The sequence below is a fragment of the Electrona antarctica genome (assembly GCF_951216825.1).
Source record: "Electrona antarctica genome assembly, chromosome: 5".
Lineage (NCBI taxonomy): Eukaryota > Metazoa > Chordata > Actinopteri > Myctophiformes > Myctophidae > Electrona > Electrona antarctica.
In genome coordinates, this window is record NC_136810.1 from 11,760,174 (window position 1) to 11,779,589 (window position 19,416).

Genomic DNA, 19,416 nt, shown 5'->3' on the forward strand with positions numbered 1-19,416 from the left:
AGGTTCACTTCTGTGGTCTCTAACATTACACCTAGCTACATGTTTAAGCATTTATTTCATATGTACATGTCGATTTCAGCTCTGACACTTATTTCAGACATGCTCTAGTATGTGAAGAGTATGCCTGTGCTATAAACTCATTTTGGAAAAAAAAACTAAAAAAAAAATCTGGTCACATATAACAGATCAGAGATCAGAAATACACCAGGGAAATAAACCATCTACTACCAGCCTTCACTCATAAACCAACTCTACTGCAGACACTGTACCAGCCTTCACTCATAGGTCCTCAACATCGACAGTATAGCCAGGTTGCACCTGGCTAAAAAGGAATCAAATAAAATACAAACATAACATCATAAATAGAGACTGACACTCAGCCTGGACGAGGACCGGAGACAGCTCTTCCCAGGATTGACTATATCCTCAATAATACTGTTCCGGCGCTCATCCAGGCCAGACATGAATCCATACATAGTGTCTTAAGAGAGCCTCACATGTGTGGTTTCACACGTTACAAACAGGTGACTGACATCGAGGGACCTTAAGAGAGCCTCACATGTGTGGTTTCCACACGTTACAAACCAGTGACTGACATGGAGGGACCTTAAGAGAGCCTCACATGTGTGGTTTCCACACGTTACAAACAAGTGACTGACATGGAGGGACCTTAAGAGAGCCTCACATATGTGGTTTCCACACGTTACAAACAAGTGACTGACATTGAGGGACCTTAAGAGAGCTTCACATGTGTGGTTTCCACACGTTACAAACAAGTGACTGACATGGAGGGACCTTAAGAGAGCCTCACATGTGTGGTTTCCACACGTTACAAACAGGTGACTGACATCGAGGGACCTTAAGAGAGCCTCACATGTGTGGTTTCCACACGTTACAAACAGGTGACTGACATCGAGGGACCTTAAGAGAGCCTCACATGTGTGGTTTCCACACGTTACAAACAGGTGACTGACATCGAGGGACCTTAAGAGAGCCTCACATGTGTGGTTTCCACACGTTACAAACAGGTGACTGACATCGAGGGACCTTAAGAGAGCTTCACATGTGTGGTTTCCACACGTTACAAACAGGTGACTGACATCGAGGGACCTTAAGAGAGCCTCACATGTGTGGTTTCCACACGTTACAAACAGGTGACTGACATCGAGGGACCTTAAGAGAGCCTCACATGTGTGGTTTCCACACGTTACAAACAGGTGACTGACATCGAGGGACCTTAAGAGAGCTTCACATGTGTGGTTTCCACACGTTACAAACAGGTGACTGACATCGAGGGACCTTAAGAGAGCTTCACATGTGTGGTTTCCACACGTTACAAACAAGTGACTGACATGGAGGGACCTTAAGTAGTATCCTCAGGGCATCATTGTAGGCCACTTTGTCTCCGCATGCTACCTTTCTTGTACAGTATGTGCAAATTGTGCACCACAAGAAAGCTGTATACCTGGGAGTGCAGAATGCTATCAAAAGTGCACACTTGTGGCGACTGTGGCTCAAGAGGTAGAGCAGGTCGTCCAATGATCCATGGGTCGGCGGTTCGAATCCCAGCTCCTCCTTTCTACATGTCGAAGTATCCTTGTTCAAGACACTGAACCCTAAATTGCTCCTGATGTGCTGGTTGGTACCCTGCATGGCTTCCGCCGCAATCGGTGTATGAATGTGTGTGTGTGAATGGGTGAATGTAATGCACAATCTATGTAAAGCGCCTTGGATAAAGGCGCTATATAAATGCACCATTTTACACGACCTGGACACATACTGAACCTTGAAGCATGAAAGGTTTATAAGAAGCCCTCAAGGGTTCCCTTCATCTCACCACAACAAATTGTCGTTAATTGTTTCCCGAGCTTTTTACTTATCCCCATTACGCCGGCTGGCGCATAGGGCAGCAACAAAGTTCCTCCACTTGCATCTGTCTTTGGCCATCTTCTCTATGGTCCCCCAGCTCTGATGTTGTTGCTGGAGCTCCTTCTCGATCGTCCTACGCCATGTCATTTTGGGCCTGCCTTTCTTTCTCTTTCCTTCTGGGGTCCAGTGTAGTGCGACTCTTGGTATTACGTTGATGTCCATTCTGAGCACATGGCCAATCCAGGTCCACCTGCGTTTATTGACTATACTGTGCATGTTGTCTTGTTGGGTTGAGGAGGTCTTTGTTTGAGATGGTCTTGGGCCAGAATATGTGCAGGATCTTTTCCCGAGCTTGTGTAGGTCTATTTATTTTCTACTGTCTGTGCTGCTTTCGTTATATTAACTAGACTAGACTAGACTGAACTTCAGTACGATAACATAAACTATACGGTTAGCGTCATTGACAGGTCGTATTAGTGCCGACATACTGAACCTTATACAGGCTGGCTTTGTCAAGAAGAGGCCTCTATAGTTTGACCTCCCATAATTATGTAACTCTACTCCTCCCGAGGCTGACACCCCCTGCTCTTTCCTTCCCTTCCTCCTTTTCCTAGAAGAGAGTGTGGGCTTATCCAGTGTTGCCATGTCCGTTTATTATAAGCGACTTTAGGCTTGTATTTCTGTAATCTCTCGAGGCGGATTCAGAGCTCTGTAGCAGAAGCTCGTCGGCAACTCCCGTTACAAGGTGTAGACTTTTTGTTTTCTCCATTTACCCAGGGTAGTAGCTGAGCACAAGTGCTAATTTTCAGCAACGCCCTGCTCATAGAAACACACAGACAGACACACACGTGTCCAAAGTGCCCTGGCGGTGACCCCAGGGGCAAATTCAAAGGAGGGGGCGGGGGTTGTTTCTAAACGTAACACTTTGACAGCTGCGCCCTCTAGTGTTCTGTACCATGCTTCACATCAACATCCAGCCCTACTTCCGTGTGTGTCACACGCTTCACAAAGACGAAACCGAAAGCACATTGTAGTCTAGCAGCTGGCGATGTTGTTTATCTTTCACCGGAAACGGTAATATGTCGGCCACAATGGGATCAAAAATCACTATTCTCATCTGAAAAAATCTGAAAAAACAGGCAGAAAATAAATCCTAATGAGTGGATTCCAATGGGGTGCGCGCATTTCGCCTTGTGCCTGGAGGGACATAGCAACCTTGGGCGCAGTATGTGTTTGGCTTCTGCCGGTGGATTTTGATATAAAGCGATTATCCGGGGCGCCGCGGGTTCGGCTATCAAAGGGTAATTATGATAACCCGTGGTGCCGTGGGTCATGGCGACAAGGGTGTTAAGTGTGTTTGCTTATTTGGGCGTGCTTCTAAATGTTGTTTAAACCAGTGGTTCGCAAACATTTTGGCCGCGGACCACCATCTGAAAATATTTTGCCAATTTGTGTTTATTTTCTGTAAATGTCGGATTTAACAATGCATAGATCTGCTTTTTTCAAACAGTCCATGTATATACAGTAGGATTAACCCATTCTGGTGTTTTAACTAAGCATTATGTTATACTTTAGCTATTGAAAAATAGCAGATCTACAAGCTCGTAGTGGCGCGCTACGAGCTTGTAGGTCTGCTATTTTTAAAAAATCGTAAAAATGCGGCACAAATCTTTGAATATATATTATTTCAGAGCGAACGTTTTTTTTATTTCGACGTCCGACCTGAATGGGTTAAAGTGCTCATGAGGCCTATAGAGACGCTTCTGTTGGGCTTATTTTTGTAGACCTGGTTGCTTGTTTCTCTAGCAAAATCTGGCAACGCTGGGGCTCATCCCAGAGGCTTTGATGTGGCGTGTTCAGTAAGGCACACCAGAGCCATTGTCAGAACGATATAGAACTGAGGTAGGAGAGGAGCACAGAAAAGATGAGGGGAGAATACGTAGAAAAGATAAATGGCAAACAATAAATTAAGGTACAATAAGAAGACTGATAAAATGTCCGGAAAAGACAGAAGGGAGCAGCTTGTGGGTGCCAGGAAAGAGGGAGTGAGGAGTGTTATGTGAAAGAGAAAGGATTAAATAGTGGAAAGAGAGAGATATGTAGGCTAATGTGTTCTGTTCTGTTCTGTTCTGTTTTGATTGATTGATTGATTGATTTTTTTAGACAGAAATGCAAACAGCACCAGTACAGTTATATAAAAGGATAACAACAAAAAAAGTCCTTGCGGACATGTTAACATTGAGGTCCTCCCTATGTATTCATCAACATTGCGGACATGTTAACATTGAGGTCCTCCTATGTATTCATCAACATAACAAAATTCATATCGTCACAAATATAAAACACTATATGTACAGAGTAGGAAAGGGGGCGGGGGAATATGAGAGTATAAAACAGCAGTCTGTAGGGGAGAAGTGATAATTACCTCCCCCTTTGGCCATGTCATTCAAGAGAAAATAATAATTATTATTATTATTATGAAAATCTAGTTCACATCATGAGTTAATTGTGCATATACATAATTCACACTGTATATGGACGCACGCACGCACGCACGCACGCACGCACGCACGCACACACGCATACACACACATGCCTGTGTTATGCTGAGTTCCCAGCTGAGTGCCTCTTGCATGTTGAGCAGCAAAGAGCATTGTACAGTATCTCTCATATCTCATATTTTTGAGGGGTGCTAGCCCCTTGAGTGAGTATGGCCATGTCTATGGACTTTTTATGACAAAGTCAATGGCAAATAACGTCATGTGACGTCTTTGTGTGACGCCATGTGGGTCGCACGTGCGTACGTGTGTGTGAGCGTGTGTCTGTTATTTTAGCCATCAGTAGTAGGCTGTAATGTGTCAGGTTGTTCATACCATGCTATAGTTGTTAAATGAGGCAGCAAACGTGGTTAGTCTGTCCTACGACGCCTGTGGCTTCGGCGTGGTGTGTGTGTGTCAGTTTGAAAGGCTGCCAGAAACCCAGTTCAGCACAGATTTGACATTAGCATTTCATTGCTAGCCGTTGAGGGAGGACCTCTCGACACATGACACGCTAATTAGCAGGCTAGTACACACGCTGCTGTCAGACAGTGAAGCCACTAAACGCTGTGTTTAAGGCAGCGTTAAGGCCATGTGCTGCCTCTCATGCTGGGAAGGAGGCAGCGTGAGTCATGCTAGCTGGCTAACACGATGTGACAGTGGAAGATATACCTCCAGGGAGAATGAGCTACGTAAAATAACAATAGCATATTACTAATAATGAATCCGCGCACGCGCGCGTGCACACGCACGCACACACACACGCACACCGCACGGTTCATGTCATTGAGCAGAAGAGTCGATCGGTAAGGTCAGTCATGTTAGAGTCGTGTGTGTGCACTGTGCACGCATGCGTGAGTGGCCGTGGCCGTAAGCTGTTTCAGTGTGAATTTAGAATGAACATCTAGACTTTCTGTCTCCTCGTCTGTCTCACTAATGAGAGCCTTAATGGATCCTTCAGGGCCTCTAATAAGTTAGTTCGGTAGATCCCATTGGCCCCGGGAGGGGGGGAGGGAGGGGAGGGAGAGGGAGGGGGAGAGAGAGTGTGAGAGTGCACATACCGTATGATCTGAACATCTCTGGGTACAACGTGGCTTTCTTCCTCAGTGGTTTCTGGATCAGGGCCCACATGTTCCCAGAGCATGTTTCTTAATCAATTGATTGTGTTCCTGGTTTTGATCAATAGTTTGACCTCCAGAGGTCAGTCTGTCTATTTAGACCTGCCAGTCTAACATTGCTGTCCTCTGATTGGTCCACAGGCCTTTGGGAACGCTAAGACGGCCCACAATAACAACTCCAGTCGCTTCGGCAAGTTCATCCAGGTGAACTACAGAGAGACGGGCACAGTTAGAGGGTGAGAGACGCACACACTTGCACGCACGCATGCACGCACGCACAATCACACTCACACTCACACACACGCACACGCACACGCACACGCACACGCACACGCTCACTCACACACTCACACTCACACACACACACACACACACACACGAACACACACATCCACACACCATGCACATACACACATGGACTGCTGTATACACTTTACACACTATAACATGTTTGTCCTGAGAGAAATGGAATATTGTCTTCTACCTCTAACCAGGTGTGTGTGTGTGTGTGTGTGTGTGTGTGTGTGTGTGTGGGTGTGGGTGTGGGTGTGGGTGTGGTGTGTGTGTGTACAGGGCCTATGTGGAGAAGTACTTGCTGGAGAAGTCTCGCCTGGTCTACCAGGAGCACAACGAGAGGTGAGACTGACTGACTGACGACACAAGGCAACAGTATCTGCTACTAGTGTTGTCAAAAAGAATCCATTCAGCATGGATGCAGTAAAGTGTCATTACAGTTCCACCTTTGGCCAGTAGGGTATTCGTGGCTTCAATGTTGGCCAGCCCCTCTGGGGCTTAGAGTATATATGAATAGAGACTGCACCCGGATGAAACCCTGAGTCGAAATGGACATAGTGGCCGAATTTGATATTGCAGCGTGGGCCCAAACACATGAACACATGGTCCGTTGACTATCATTGTGCACGTTCACGATGACACGTGAACGCTGAATGCCTGCAATGATAGTCAGCGGCAGCGCGTTCATGTGTTTGGGCCCAATCATCCCAGAATGCACTCTGTTCCTACCCAGAATGCACAGTGAAATCGCCTCATGCGCTTTTGAGCAACTTAATGCAAGTGGATGGGAGGAGAACTCGGGTGCCGTCTCTATTCATATATACTCTAAGCTCTGGGGACCTGATGCACACCTCTGACTGATGCACAGGCAGACAGAGTGAGTTAGATAGACTGACCAGCTGACCTATACAGTCTGTTGAGGCCTCTAGAGACCATGACAGGTCAGCAGATGTCACGTCCTCCTGACATCATCTCCTGTACCTCAGTGAGGTCACATCTCATGTTTATAGTTTGCTCACAAACTAACACAACATAAATCTCCTACTGGGTGAATACATGAATTATCTAAGAACACTGCCCCCCACGGGGCGCAGACCTCAGCCAAATAAATTAAATTGGATCAGAATGTGAAGAATCTGACTAATATTGTTTGACTCTATAGAATACACTGTAGAATAGATCAATGTTTTGTTCAAGGACACATAACTAGTCCGAACCAGTCCAGAAACCCTATTGTTTCATGCCTATTTGTATCAAAATAATTTGTTATTCTTAATGTTTATTATTCCCTGATCAAAGTATGAATTATATTGTTCATTTAATTGAATATATAATCTGGATGACAACATACTCAATAACTCAATAACAGTTTTCATGTAATGCATTTCTTATGTAATCAAGTCTAATCACTTCGGTAGTTCTTGTAATGCTTACTTTAGGTAGACTGTGTTGCGTGCCGGTGTCGCGTGCTGAAAGTAGCACATCTACTAAGCTCACGACCTCGCATCAAGCTTGAACCACTTGAACCCTAAACTCTCCTTAGCAGACTTTCCACCCCGGAGGAAAGCCTGGCTGGTATTCATTCCAAACTGGCCTGTGTGATCCGGACCGGTCTAGACCGACGGATACTGTGTGATCCTGTGTGATCCGGACCGGTCTAGACCGACGGATACTCGAAAAAGACAAAATAATAAAAAGGGTTTCCGGTTTGCTGGTAACGTTTTTTTTCTGCACCGCTTTGTTTTGGTCCTCCAATCCCCATTTAACCCATTCTGACCTGAGATCAGATTCCAAAAATGTCTTCTACATCCTGACAGTTTTCTGAAAAAGCTATGTTTCTATGTCAGTCGTTCTTCGATTTTTCAAAAATAGCAGACCTACAAGCTCGTAGCGCGCCACTCGGTGGCGCGCTATGAGCTTGTAGATCTGCTATTTTTCAATAGCTAAAGCAAAACATAATGCTAACACCCAAAATGGGTTAAATACTGAATCAAGTATAGTAACTAGTTTAGTCTCGCCAGTCACTAAGAGTTGGAATAGAAGATGGATATACCAAACAATCTGTTCCTATAAGCCAAACTATGCCGCATCAAGGGTTTTATTGGGTAGCCCCTAAATGGGTAATTCTGGTTCTGGTTTGGTGGTTCCGGCCCAATGACTATACAACCAGTGACAGAAACACGAAAATGGTATTGATCCCAGGCTACTTAGACCCGAACATCTCCATCTAGCGATAGAGAGATTTGGTGTGGAGGGAAAAAGTATAGAGGAAACTCATGTCCAGGTTAACGAGTATATACAGTAGGGTTTAAATACAACACTGTTCTGTTCCAGATGGGACATCCAGGCCACATCTCACGTTTCTATGTCCTTTGTCCTTTTGGAAACCAGACACCTAATGGCTCTCATTTCCTCAGTAGTAGACTATAACCAAACTCATCATGTTTCATTAAAACCCTCCACTCTGCCCACTTTAGTTAAACCAATAAATGATGTATTATAATGCACTAATTCATTAAAGACGGTTGAAGAAATGTGGATTCATGTTCAGCGGAGATGGTTATTTCAGCATACCACCTTTGATCCTCTCTGCCCACGCACGCGCGCAAACACACACACACACACACACACACACACACACACACACACACACACACACACACACACACACACACACACACACACACACACACACACACACACCCAAACCCTCTTGTCTCCATATCACTCATCTCCTGCGGCAAGAGTAAATCCACCAGTCCCCGAACCAACTAAAACCGCTGGCTCCCATTGGTCACCACCTTATCCCTCCTACACTCTGATTGGCTCTTTAAGCTCCTGTTTCTTTAAGCCCCGCCCCTGGCCCTCCTGACGCCATGTTGACGGACCCTGTAACAGGATATAACAATGTGACATCCCAGACAGCTAGGACTGTGTGTGTGTCCTGTTTTCGCTCAACACTACATATCGTTCTCTAAACTGCCTCCCCCTGGCCAGCCGGGGCGCCTGATGGAGGGGAAAGGAACTGGTTGGAATAACGTGTTCCTTCCACGCGCTACGTCCAACCAGGGAAACTCCCCCCTGTCAGGTGTAAAGGAGCAACTTGGACACTCAGGCATGAAGGAAGCATGAGTTCAAGTCCGTTGCTCTCCCCATGTCCCCCATATATGGGGACTAGGTTGGTGGAGGGTGTGTAGAGCCCAGGATCACATTAGATAATTGACACAGGGGTGAAAAATGGGTTACAAAATCGTGGGATTTAAAAAAAAAAAACCCACTACATATCGTTGCCAGAAATCGCCAATCTATGTGTACAAGCTCACGACGCGCCACGTTATGAGCTTGCACATCTGCTATTTTTGCAAGTTCCGCCCCCCAGAATAGCGATGCTATGGTTCAGTGTTGTGTTTGGCCACGGCAGATGTTTCAGATATGGCATTGTTTGTGACATCGTTGTGAGCTTTATGGGCGATGTTCAAATAGCAACACAAATATGGAATGTTGAAATGGTCCGGACGCCACTTTGAGGATCACTGATCTAGGATCAGATCCCCCTCTGAGAATTCCTCCAATGTCTCCTATTATGCTGCATATCTCCCGCTCAGCTCTCCTACTGTCTGTCATAATAGAGAACAGGAGGGTGGGCGGACCTCTTGAAGCGATCAATGCAACAACTTGCTGCGTTTGCAGGTTGTCGAGAACCAAGCCAGAATCACATCTGACGCACGCACGCATACTGGTCTATTGTCTTACTGAAACACGAGCTCTCTGGTTGGAAGGTGTTGCATATTTGTTACATATCCTCAGGTTGGGGCCAAACTGACACACACACACACACACACACACACACACACACACACACACACACACACACACACACACACACACACACACAGAGAGAGAGTTCGTTCAGGTCTGGGACATGAGGTCACATTCTTCCAGTGTTCCCTGGATGGAATGTGCACGTTTTTAAACATCCTCATCTTCACAACTGTCCTCCGGGACGCCATGGTAACACTGATACACACCGCATGTTGGGAGACACTACAGGAAAAGAACAAGAAAGAAAGCCTAACCCAACCGTCCCTTGGAATAAGGAATGGTCGCTCATTCGGATGCTAAATGACGTGTCCCCAATTGAACCGACGAGTTCAAACAGTTCATATTTTGGGCGGGAACCCCTTTTGGTGTTAGCATTATGTTATGCTTTAGATATTGAAAAATAGACTACTCGGTGGCGCGCTATGAGCTTGTAGATCTGCTATTTTAGAAAAATCAAAGAACGACTGACATAGAAACATAGCTTTTTCAGAAAACTGTCAAGATGTAGAAGACATTTTTAGAATCTGATCTCAGGTCAAAATGGGTTAATCCGTCTAGATTTAGTAAACTGGACCTTTCGTTTACACCAGATCCCTCTGCCAAAAATAGATGATGTGTTGTGGGCTTGTAGAGCTGCTATTTTTGGCTAATATTGCCCCCAAACAGTGATTATTATTATTTTTTTAATCGGTGTCTCTTATTTTTCTTGCGAGAAAGTGTCCCCCGGGCAGTATACCTTATTTGAATTTCAGGTAGTTGGCAACGCTAGTTAACCTGATCAGTATCCGGCATGAGGACAGACGACAAAACCACTTTTTATCTCTCTGTTTTTGTGTGTGTGTGTGTGTGTGTGTGCGTGCGTGCGTGCGTGCGTGTGTCGTGTGTGTGTAGGAACTACCATGTGTTCTATTACCTGTTGGCGGGATCCAGTGAGGAAGAGAGGTCGACCTTTCACCTCCTCAAACCTGAGGAGTACCACTACCTCAACCAGGTATGACGCACGCACGCACGCACGCACGCACGCACGCACGCACGCACGCACGCACGCACACAAACAATGTCTTACCAGTGCATTATAGTGTAAAATGCACAGAAACACAACACATTACGCCACATAGGCCAATGTAAAAAGGTGTGTCTTAACACAGGATTTTAAAGAGGCAATGGAGGACAAAGACCTAATGAAATGTGACAAACTATTGCAAAGCTTTTGGGCAAGTTTAGGGAAGTTCTGTTCAGCCCTCGGTTGTAGCCCGAGACGCAGGAACAGACGGGAAGAGTGGTCTTTAGGCCCGGAGGTGGAATAGGGGCAAAAAGAGGTCAGAACAGTACGTCGTTACTGTCGGGTGCAAACCTGATGAATTGAACATACAAAAGACCACATACAGTTGGAGGCCATCGATATTGTCCTTTTCTTTTTGCTGAGGTTTGCGCGATCTGCGCAAAACCCCTTTTGGTGTTTTAAACATTATGTTATAATTTAGCTATTGAAAAATAGCAGATCTACAAGCTTGAATACGAGCTTGTATATGAAGATTATGAGCTTTCTGCTTGACAGCAACGTTATTATGGAGTAATAACTGTAAAGTGAATAAAAAGGGTATACCCCCACACGTATACCCTCCGATGATTTATTGTGGACACAGAGACAGAAAAATGACAGACTGAGCTGCCTTCTTCAGGGCCAATCCATTTAATGCCTTAAAAACAGACGGTAAAACCTTGAATTGGATTGTGTATTTGACAGGCGGCCAATGGAGAGAGGCCAGTATAGAGGAGATGTAGTGCCTCTTCCTAGTGCCAGTCAGTCAGGAGCCTCGGAGCTGCTTTCTGAAATGACTGCAGCTGAGACAGAGATGACACGAATCGATTCCAGTTTACAGTGTTTATCATCAACCCAACAGTGGTAGGATATATGCTTACCAAAAAATGGAACTTAAAGGAGCATTCAGTGATTTGGGTGATTTGGAAAACCACCCAGTCCGCCCCGGTAACAAAATGTGCACATGCACGCTCTACAGTGGGGGGAAGTGCAACAGGCCAACAGCATGTGCACCAAGTCCCGCCCCCACTCGATCATGATTGGAGGAAGGCCCCTCTCATCCTGATTGGATGAAGGCTTTGCCACCCGCCACCAAAACTGAAACTAGGGTTCTTTGACCCCAGGGGCTCACTGGGGACAGGGAGGAACTCCTTATATGGTCAGCACACTCTATAGTAGGGAGGATTATCCAGAAAAAAAGAAAAAACAAGTGATATTTGAATTAAGTCAAATCACTGAATATACCTTTAAGGGGGAGCAGAGAAAATAAAATAGGACCTAAAATAGAACTTTGAAGTACTCCAAACGTGATCAGTGGAAGAAGAGGAGTTCACTATCTTAACAGAAATGTAACAGAAGGATACAAAGCATTGTAAGGCAGTACGCTGCATTCTTGTCAAAATAAAGTGATTGTCTTAGTCCACACTGATACAGGGTCATACAGTGATGAAGTGCTTCCTGCAGCGTAACCCTGCACTTTTCAGAAGGTGTCATACCAGTTTCCTGTTCCACCTAATTTCCCCATAGTTTAGTTTGATTGGCTCGGCAGCAGGTTGAACCGGACACATTGATTGGCTCGGCAGCAGGTTGAACCGGACACATTGATTGGCTCGGCAGCAGGTTGAACCGGACACATTGATTGGCTCGGCAGCAGGTTGAACCGGACACATTGATTGGCTCGGCAGCAGGTTGAACCGGACACATTGATTGGCTCGGCAGCAGGTTGAACCGGACACATTGATTGGCTCGGCAGCAGGTTGAACCGGACACATTGATTGGCTCGGCAGCAGGTTGAACCGGACACATTCAACGCATTCACATGTGTTTCCGGGTACATTATGCCACTTTCTGAAAGCTGCCTGGGACTGCAGTTATATAGTATATAAACTAGCAGATCTACAAGCTTAGAGTCTTATGCATATTCAAATCATGTTTGTTTTAAATCAAGATCAGTCAATTGATTGTGTTCCAGCTTAGATCAATGGAACTGACATATAGTATACTTCAAGTCCTTATTCATCAGTATCATAATGAAAACGTACCTTTCAAGGTTTTAAAGACGAAATATTATTTGACACCTCCCAATATCTACGTGAACCTGTCAGAGTGGTGGGCAGCCGATACACGCGACAACATCACAGACAGAAAATAGCAGATCTACAAGCTCACAACGCGATGCATCTGCGCTGCGTTGAGAGCTTGCAGATGTGCTTTTTTCGTTGTGCGACACTGTGGTACGACAGAGTCGACACATGAATATCTACTGCAATTAGCAGCAGGTGTTCATCCCTGACCCCACAGTGTCTGCATGGAAACTAGCAGAATAATAACGTATCTGCTCTACTGTACCACCCTGTGTGTGTGTGTGTGTGTGTGTGTGTGTGTGTGTGTGTGTGTGTGTGTGTCTCTCTCTCTCTCTCTCTCTCTCTGTGTGTGTGTGTGTCTCTCTCTCTCTCTCTGTGTGTGTGTGTGTGTGTGTGTGTGTGTGTGTGTGTGTGTGTGTGTGTGTGTGTGTGTGTGTGTGTGTGTGTGTGTGTGTGTGTGTGTGTGTGTGTGTGTGTGTGTGTGTGTGTGTGTGTGTGTGTGTGTGTGTGTGTGTGTGTGTGTGTGTGCGTGCGTGACACTGTGTGTGTGCGTGCGTGACACTGTGTGTGTGTGTGTGTGTGACACTGTGTGTGTGACTGTGTGTGTGTGTCACTCGTGCGCGTTATTCTCTTGAGGATGTTTTGTCTTAATTTATAATCCCCGCCGGGAACATTGACTGCCTGTTACTATGCAGCTCTGTTTCCATGGTAACATCAGTCAAGTGTTAATCTGGCTCTCGTGCCGAGGGGCCCAATGGTCGGGTGCGTGTTTTTGTGCAAGTAAACATAAACAACTACTGGCATCCAGCCATTATGATGATGCCTCCCATAGGAGTCTCTGATGCTCACACACACACACACACACACACACACACACACACACACACACACACACACACACACACACACATACAACTCATGGTGGGCTTGTAGGGCTCTGCTATTTAGAGGTCTCTAGAGAGAACGGCAAAATAAAATATCAGTTGTGTCTTCTGTTTAGAGTCTAAACGGAAGACAGACCTGATATTTTATTTTGCTGCCTAAACTTTAGACGGCAACAGTGTTTTCGGCGGTTGAAAATGCAAAAAGGTGAAACCCCCTTCCAGAGTGGAAACCTTTAAGAACGCTCCCACCTGGTGTCTCTGTGTAAACAGGCAATACGGGGGAAAACGCAAACCGCGTGAGTGACATGGCTCACGTCGGCTCGCGGCGCGTACACTATTACCAAGACAAAAAAAAAGACCTGCCCCTCTCCGGTTTACTTCCTGTATCTGTGTGAAGTAGGCATGTTAAGTGAATGTCCAGCCTCCTCTCCGCTTCCGTTTAGTACATCAAATTAGTCAAAGCAAATACAGTATAGCTTGTTGCTTATCAGAAATTGGGAATTCAAAAATATATTTTAAAGGAATTATAAAATATATCTGCGTGAACAGAAATGGCAAACGGATGAAGGCTTCCTTCGACTACTCTCCCCTTAATTATCCTGATGTCATTGTCTGTTTACTAAGATCGAGTCGAGTCGACTCGTCACTTGACTTTGCCTTTCGTCAGAATCAATCAACCTTGTCTGCCTGGTTCCCATAGCGACTTGACGCATGATGTAAAACTATAACCATATGCGGTTTGCTAACCAGATTAGGGAAACAATTGACTGGGGGGGCTTTAAAAATAGTAGTTATGTCTGTATGACACATGAAGGAACAGGGTGTGGTCAAGTATTTCCTGAAGAACATACATCATTTTCCGTAGTTTATTGATTGAGTGTGTGGTTTGGAGCGTGCGCGCGCGTGTGTGTACAGTATGTGCAATGCATGTGCGCGCGCACATGTCTGTGTTACCTTTTTTTTCTAATCCAGTCTACTTCGCTTCCAGATGACAAAGAAACCACACAAACACTCCTGGGACAATTACTATGACATCGAGCTGGTCAGTATACTGTGGCTGATGGGCTCTGTGTGAGTGTGTGCTTGCTTGCGTGTGTCGTTACTTGTGTGTTGTTTCGCTGGCTCTCAGTGCTTTCGGTGTTTGGGTCACTGTGTTGTCATGTGTTCACAACCACAACCAATCAACGCACACTTCTCTCAGCCGGACCTGGAACTGAAAGATGGAGGCATTCTGGGTTGATGTCATGTGATTTATCCACAACTGAAACGGGGTTAAACCAGTCAAACCCATTAAGAACAGAGGCCGTTTCTACAAATGCCTTCTAAATTAGTAGTTCTCACATTTTCAAGACTTTTCAAAAAATAATTCAGATAGCAGATGTATGCTCGCAGTGCTGTGAGCTTTATGTATATTATATCTGCTATTTTTGAATAGCCAACACTAAAATCTAAAATGACCCAGAAGCTTTCCCTATTTTAATGGGTTAAGGATGTTGACTTTTGGAACTCCAGTTCCATCTCTCTGATCGCTTTCCATCAAAAATATTGTTTTGGAAATTCAGTGACAGCACAGCAGTAAAAGTTACAGATAGAGGTACAATATGTACAGAAGAATAATATAGCTTTTTTTGTAAAACAGCAGCCAAGGAAAGATAATCTAAAATTGACATCAAGCCAGAAGTACTGAAATCTTTCAATCAAAAACTCTTGGGCTTTTCTGGAACTGGTTTGTTTTTTGCACCCTGCTGTTAGAATTTCGGGTCAGGAGGGATTGAACTGTTTTTTTCTTAACTGTGCATCCATTTCAAAGTAACAAATTGTTCACTGCATTGGATGTTGAGTGAAGCTGTTTCAATCTCTGTTTCAACTCACACTAACAGGAGACTGAGTCTCTGTGTTGAACGTCTTCAGTTCAACTCACGCTAACAGGAGACTGAGTCTCAGTTCAACTCACGCTAACAGGAGACTGAGTCTCTGCGTTGAACGTCTTCAGAGTGATCTACAAATCCCTTTAACCACCGTGGCAACCTGGCGGCCCTATTTGGGCATGTCATTATCAGTGAACATTTTCAAAACTCTTCAGCATTTTCGAACGGTTTTGAAGTAGATTGGTCTTTTTGAGTATTTCAAGTATTTATAGTAAGGCGTAAGTGCTTAACACGAAGCCCGCCAGAACCGTAGAAACCTTAGGGTTAAATTAGTACCCTAGCCTGCCAGACCCGGAACCTACGTTTTCCAGGGTTTATATTCTTTAATCCATGTTTTTATCCAATCGAATCGTTAGCTACTGTTCGTTAGCATAACAGTCCAAGTGGGACAGTGGCCGCGGCCATTTTGAAGATGCGCGCGCATCCACTTGCATTGTATGGACTGCATTCAAAGCCATCTATCTCAGAAACGACATTCATTGCGCCGTTTCTGTGGAAGACAAGGTTTTTCAACGGCCTGTAGCAGGCGCTGTGATACTCGCGGTCGGGATTGTTCACCACCGACCGAGAGAACAACAACCGGTCACGACACCACACACAGCATTTTGTCACATGCGCTTACGGATATTTGGCTCTTCAAAGTAAGTGTTAAAACCTTGGCAATACGCTATTGAGGGATTAATTAATGATAAAACCTTGGCAATACGCTATCGAGGGATTAATTAATGCTGGCGGGAATTGGGTTTTGTGTGTGTGTGTGTGTGTGTGTGTGTGTGTGTGTGTGTGTGTGTGTGTGTGTGTGTGTGTGTGTGTGTGTGTGTGTGTGTGTGTGTGTGTGTGTGTGTGTGTGTGTGTGTGTGTGTGTGTGTGTGTGTGTGTGTGTGTGTGTGTGTGTGTGTGTGTGACTGTGTGTGTGTGACTTTCTGGGATTCTCGGTGCATTCAGTGGCACTATAGTGGTGTGATGATTTTGTTCTGCTCACTTTGAGATTTACACAAACATAAAGTGCATTATTAATTAAATACATTATTATTATTATTACTAGACTGGTGCCCGGCTGTAGAGCCGGGCCAGTAACAATACAAGTTGGAGATCCATGCCCCACCCGGCTATGCAATAGCCGTTGTACCCGTTCCACCCATCTGGGTGTGGAACGCGTCTGTCGTATTTGAAGTCGGTGGGGCAAACGGTTCTCGAGTTACATGCATTACAGCCGTACACACAGACAGACAGACAGACAGACAGACAGACAGACAGACAGACAGACACACAGACACACAGACACACAGACAGACAGACAGACAGACTCCAATTTTGGAGCTCTGGCTCATGGACTAAGAACCAAAAAGAACTGAGCCGGTTCCCATTGGGAACCAACCGGTCAGGGAAAGGAGACATGGTGCATTTATAGATTATTAATATTATTATTAGGATTATTTCAAACATCAGCTACAGTGTTATGGTATCGTTGCTGTCGGGCAGAAACCTTGTATCTCCATATTTAAAATTGTTTTTATTTTCCATAAATGAAAGTTCTACTTCATCATACAAGATTGTCACACACAAGTAGTGAAAATAGCCGATCTACAAGCATCTCAGCATGTCGCAATTTCACCATTTTTAAAAGTCAATGCAAAAGGAACGGTTTTGGACATACTGTACAACAGTGACGATATCTTGTTTAGATGACTCTAGCAAGACGCTGTCACGGGTCAATATGGTGTTAAATGGTCACTCCCAATTTTACTGTCTATGCGTCATCCGTTCCCCCCTCAACTTTCCCTTTAGCAGCACAGTATGTGCCCGTTGTCAGTTGGTAACCTTGTATGTCCTAAACCGTAAACCGTTAAAATTGTGAAAATAGCTGATCTACAAGCTCTCCCGACGCGTTGAGAGTGTCACTACTTTTGTGTGACACTCTTGTAAATGTAAAGTAGAGTATTCATTTATGGGGAAAACAAACACCATAAAAATGTGAAATACGGAGATAGGAGTTCTATGGCTGACGGCGATGATGTTGCTATCATGCTGTGAATCTCAGCGGTCACCCTGGCTATGACATCATCAGTCTGTGACCCCCAGCTCCCAAGGAGGTGATATCACTGTCTGCACAGACTGTCTGACACACACATACGCACACGCACACACACACACACACGCACACGCACACACGCACTTGCACACACATCCGCACTCACACACCCGCACATGCACACACACACGCACGCACACACAAAACCTCCCCATGCAAAAACCCATGACAGCTGTCCCAACAACTGACCCGACCCCCTTGGGCCCACTTAACCTTTGACCCCTGGATCCAGCAAATACACATAGGGCCATCAGGGGAGACTGTCCTCGGACACACATGATGAAACTATGTAAGGTAACCAAAAACGGTCTAAATAAATCACAATGCACAATGTCAATTTACAGTGTCGCTAGCACCGTGAGTAGCAGCTGCGTTCACTCTGAGAGATAACAAAAGATACAAAGCTACAGAACGAAGCAGCATACATATGTTGCCGAATCGCCGTTTAACTGAATTAGCTTGTTGACGTCATCAAGCCGTGCGTCAGGCGTCAGACAAGCATGACAAATATTAAGGAAAATAAAGCCTGGGGCTAAAAAAAAAGAACATGGAACTAGCGGACAGAAATAATTGGTTTTCTACAAGCAGGAATTGTGTGGTGAGAGGAGGTGGAGTGGAAATGGTTAAACAACACTTTTGTACAATTTACAATTTAGGCATTTAGCAGACGCTCTTAATCCAGAGCGATTTACATTAAGCAAGAACAAAAAGCATGGGAATACATGACATAAAAAAGCATTTATCATGAAACATGCGTACCGTAAGCTAAGAACGTAACAGTGGAATATCTATATAATTAAACTATACATATAATTGTACATTTTGTAGCTTTGTATCTGTAGTTGAAGCCAGCTCAACTTGGATAGTAGCTTTATAGATTTTGTAGCAGCTACAAACATTGGGTGTAGCTTTGTATGTCGTTGGTTTCCATTGAAAACGCATGCTAGACTGTAGCTTTGTATCTGCTGGTGTGAACACAGCAGTTTCCCAGTAGGTCGGGACCTATTTGTGGGTAAAAACTTTATGGGCCCGGTTGCAAGTAAATACCAATTTAGTTTTTTTCCCTACATTTTGTTTTAGATTAAGTTTCAGAAAATTCACAAAAAACATAAAGTCATTCGTAAAAAATAAAAAAATAAACATTTTCTATTGGAATTCTAACTGGAATTGGAATTCCATAAAAAAAATAGGCTAAACCATTTGGGAACCACTGCTGTATGAAACAACAGTAACAATCCAGAAAGGCTGCTGTGCAGATCTGCAGTACGGATTGCATAATAATGTTTGTCGTGAAAAAACCTTTCATCTCCATATTATTTCTTTGTTAATAAATGAATGGTGGAGCACCTCCAGGAGCTTGTACTGTAGCTAAAGGAGGACTCGGGTCAACTGAATAATCTTGTTGGCTTTTAGTGGTTAAAGGGACATTTTACATGTTAAGGAACGAGATTCTGGAGATCTCGTCCCTCTTGGCGCTGGGTGTGTCGCTCAACGGTTCTGGTGTTTACTGGGTTTGCTTTGTGTGTCTCTTTTGAGTGTGCTTGTTGATTTGCAGTCTGGCTGCAGGTGGCATGCTGGTTTTCGGCCACAATTTTGATGTTCTTTGATTGATTGATTGAAAATTGTATTAACAGTTTGCAGAATTACAGTACATTTCAAGCACAAACTCAATACAAAGGCTGTTAACTGTGAGTGGACGACCCAATTAAGCATTACACTTGTTTACAACAGGGGATTCAGATTTTA

General features: G+C 44.7%; 1 protein-coding gene across 1 annotated transcript in view; it reads left to right on the forward strand.

Annotated features, from left to right (window-relative positions):
- Window positions 1–19,416, forward strand: part of LOC306923263 (unconventional myosin-IXAb-like) — a 151,622-nt gene that overhangs the window by 76,856 nt on the left and 55,350 nt on the right. Inside the window, exons 5-8 of the mRNA XM_079501296.1 lie at window positions 5,666–5,760; window positions 6,098–6,160; window positions 10,532–10,631; window positions 14,639–14,692. Of these exons, the coding sequence (XP_079357422.1) occupies window positions 5,666–5,760; window positions 6,098–6,160; window positions 10,532–10,631; window positions 14,639–14,692 (312 nt within the window). The remainder of the gene's footprint in view (window positions 1–5,665; window positions 5,761–6,097; window positions 6,161–10,531; window positions 10,632–14,638; window positions 14,693–19,416) is intronic.